The sequence below is a fragment of the Ipomoea triloba genome, chromosome 14 (assembly GCF_003576645.1).
Source record: "Ipomoea triloba cultivar NCNSP0323 chromosome 14, ASM357664v1".
NCBI classification, from domain to species: Eukaryota; Viridiplantae; Streptophyta; class Magnoliopsida; order Solanales; family Convolvulaceae; genus Ipomoea; species Ipomoea triloba.
This window is the reverse complement of record NC_044929.1, coordinates 6,272,704-6,275,330: the sequence shown is the minus strand read 5'-3', so window position 1 is coordinate 6,275,330 and position 2,627 is coordinate 6,272,704. Positions and strand designations below refer to the sequence as shown.

General features: G+C 38.1%; 1 protein-coding gene across 1 annotated transcript; it reads right to left on the bottom strand.

The window, feature by feature from the left end:
• Nucleotides 1–977: 977 nt before the first annotated feature.
• Nucleotides 978–2,075, bottom strand: LOC116003856 (F-box protein CPR1-like). Its single transcript, XM_031243799.1, has 2 exons — nt 1,281–2,075; nt 978–1,112 (listed from the first exon to the last, which is right to left on the bottom strand). Exons 1-2 carry the CDS (start codon nt 2,073–2,075, stop codon nt 978–980), a joined length of 930 nt encoding a protein of 309 aa, XP_031099659.1.
• Between the last annotated feature and the right edge of the window lie 552 nt (nt 2,076–2,627).

Genomic DNA, 2,627 nt, shown 5'->3' with positions numbered 1-2,627 from the left:
TATATATATATATATATATATATATATATATATATATATATATATATATATATATATATATATATATTATATATATATATATATATGTATGGCTCGCGAGCGGCTTGACGAGCCACGAGCCTAAGACATTAGAGCTCGAGCTCGGCTCGATTATTAAACGAGCGGCTCGAGCTCGAATTTGACCGAGCTCGAGCCGAGCTTTGACCGAGCGACTCACGAGCAGCTCGCGTACCGCTTGGCTCATTTACACCCCTATTCTGGGGTGGGCAAAACTACCCAACCATTTGTTGAATCAATTATACAAGTTTAATTTGCTTCTTAGAAGCCCTGCTGATTGCACAACCTCCTAACAAAACTACCCAACCATTTGTTGAAGAATAATCTTCTTTGTTGGAAATCCAACTTGCATCCAAATACCCTTCTAAAACAGAAAACTTACTTGAAGATACCAAACCATAATTCAGGATTTTCTTCAAGCATTTTATCCATACTAGGATTACTAGTATACCCACTCAATTTGCTTGCTGCAAATATGATATCTGATTAATTATTACTCTCCTCCTAGGTTGTCAAATTACAGTTTCAATAGTATCATATAATTAGTCATCCATTTATCATATTTAGCCCTTATTCTTGTGAATGAAGTTAATTTGAATTGAAACGTAAACCTTACATTGTCATCAATACACAATGTGTGAATTTTCGAACCAAAACAATGCCAAGGAAGTATTATTGCACCTTAATATTAATTAGAGACAAAAATTACATAGTCTCCTGAGAGAAAGTGTAATACCCTACAAAAAGTAATTAAAGAGTTCATTATGAAAAAATTGTATGAAAAACTGACGTAGCAGTACATGAAATAATGTTCAAGCTCAAAATATATATATATATCATTCATATAAATAAACTTTAAAATAAAAAAAATATGAATTTATCAAATGTTAAACATTTTCAAAATAAACCTCAACACAATATCACTCTGAGGGTTTGTGTTGATCATCTCTCCAAATAAATTCATGTGGCGAAACAATACTCTCAACATAGGAGAGTATCGGGGAGAGTATCGCAGCAGTAGCATAATATTCTGAGTCTCCTGAAAAATAATTGTCCTGCAGTTTGTTATTTTTCACATCAAAAACTAATATTTACCAAGAACCTTTGTAACAACGGCATATCAACACTTTGGTATTGCAGTTGGAAGAGTATAATGTGGTGATAGGACTAAAACGGAATAATTCAGTGGCAGGGGCAGGGGCAGAGATGACAAATTGACTGACCCAAGATTCCTTCACTCCATATTCCTTCATGACCCACACTTGTAGTTTCTCTTCATCAGCTTCTTTCTCCCCGCAAACCATGCAGTCAATGATTCCCAAGCCAAGAATAAATGATGATCTTTTGAGGTCTGTGTGTGATTCTGGGGTGGGCAGTTCTTTAAATTCATTGCTCTCCGCCTTAAAATAAATGATGGTTGCAGGTCTCCTCAAACAACCATTTGTTCTCCAATGAAGTGTGTTCTGAAAGTTAATGCCGATTCTAGGGTAGTTTACCTGGTAAGGAAATGACACTTTTCGCCACTCTTTGTTCTTGAGGCTGGCAACCATAAGATTGCTATCAAAGTGAAGGCATAATAACAGAACAACCTTGTAATCTCCGGTGGACGAGACGTAACATAACCCCGAGACAACATAGTCAGAGAACGCTGTGCTCAAACGTGGAAGCTCAAGCACTTTTGTGCAGCAGCGAGTGTAGGGATTCCACAAAAAAATATTTTTTTCCACGGAGAAAAGCACAAGCCCGTTGCAAGAGCACCAAACACCAGTCCACCGATGGTGTAAGGAGGCATTCTCAGGGACCTGTAATAAGGTTTTAATGGGGAGACTAGTGTTGGTTATGGATGTAACGTCTAAGCTGTAGCCGGACGCCGCCGCCAGCCGTCGCCTTTGTCCGGGGTTGAAATGGGGGTCTTGTATTATGGAACGCCATTCTTTGCATACACATTGGCATCGGATGAGAGCTTCTACCGTCAACTTCAAAAGTATGGGGCGAATGATATCAATTGGTGCGTACATGGATGTATGATATGGTGAATTGAGAAGCGGATGGAAATGAGAGGAGAGAGGCTGCGGTATATCAGATTTGTTTTTTAGGGGGTGAATTACTGAATTATATAGGTGGCAGCACTAGGTTTTTGGCTCCTAGCTTCCTGGGTATTAGATTATGGATAAGTAATGGGCTGGGTTCCTTGTGGGCACCAGATCAAGAATGAAACCATATAATATGGTAGGCTAACAAATATTTATACATTAGTGTCCACTCTATACTCGGTCCCTAACAAACAAACATGTCAACTAATAATACATATGACAACACTCTTCACTTTTATCGGTTTGATTTCATGTATCTTTTTAGTCATCATCCTCATCGATCTTCTATCCATTTCATATTCTCTGCGCATCCATTTCATACGGCCAAACAAAATTTCATTATACGTAGGAACATATACCAACAATATAATGTGTCGTCCACGATGTCTCGAATCTTTAAGGAAAGTGTTCCTCTTGTTTCTTTCCGGATCATAAACCAAAACCGGCCTTAGCTTCTTCTTATCACAGCTGGAAATC

What these genes read in the sequence shown, in the direction of transcription:
- LOC116003856 (XM_031243799.1), bottom strand. Translation starts at nt 2,075, where the DNA reads ATGTACGCACCAATTGATATCATTCGCCCCATACTTTTGAAGTTGACG. An exon ending in ATGGAGTGAAGGAATCTTGG is followed by an intron (nt 1,113 to 1,280) that starts GTCAGTCAATTT and finishes AACAAACTGCAG; the next exon opens with GACAATTATTTTTCAGGAGA.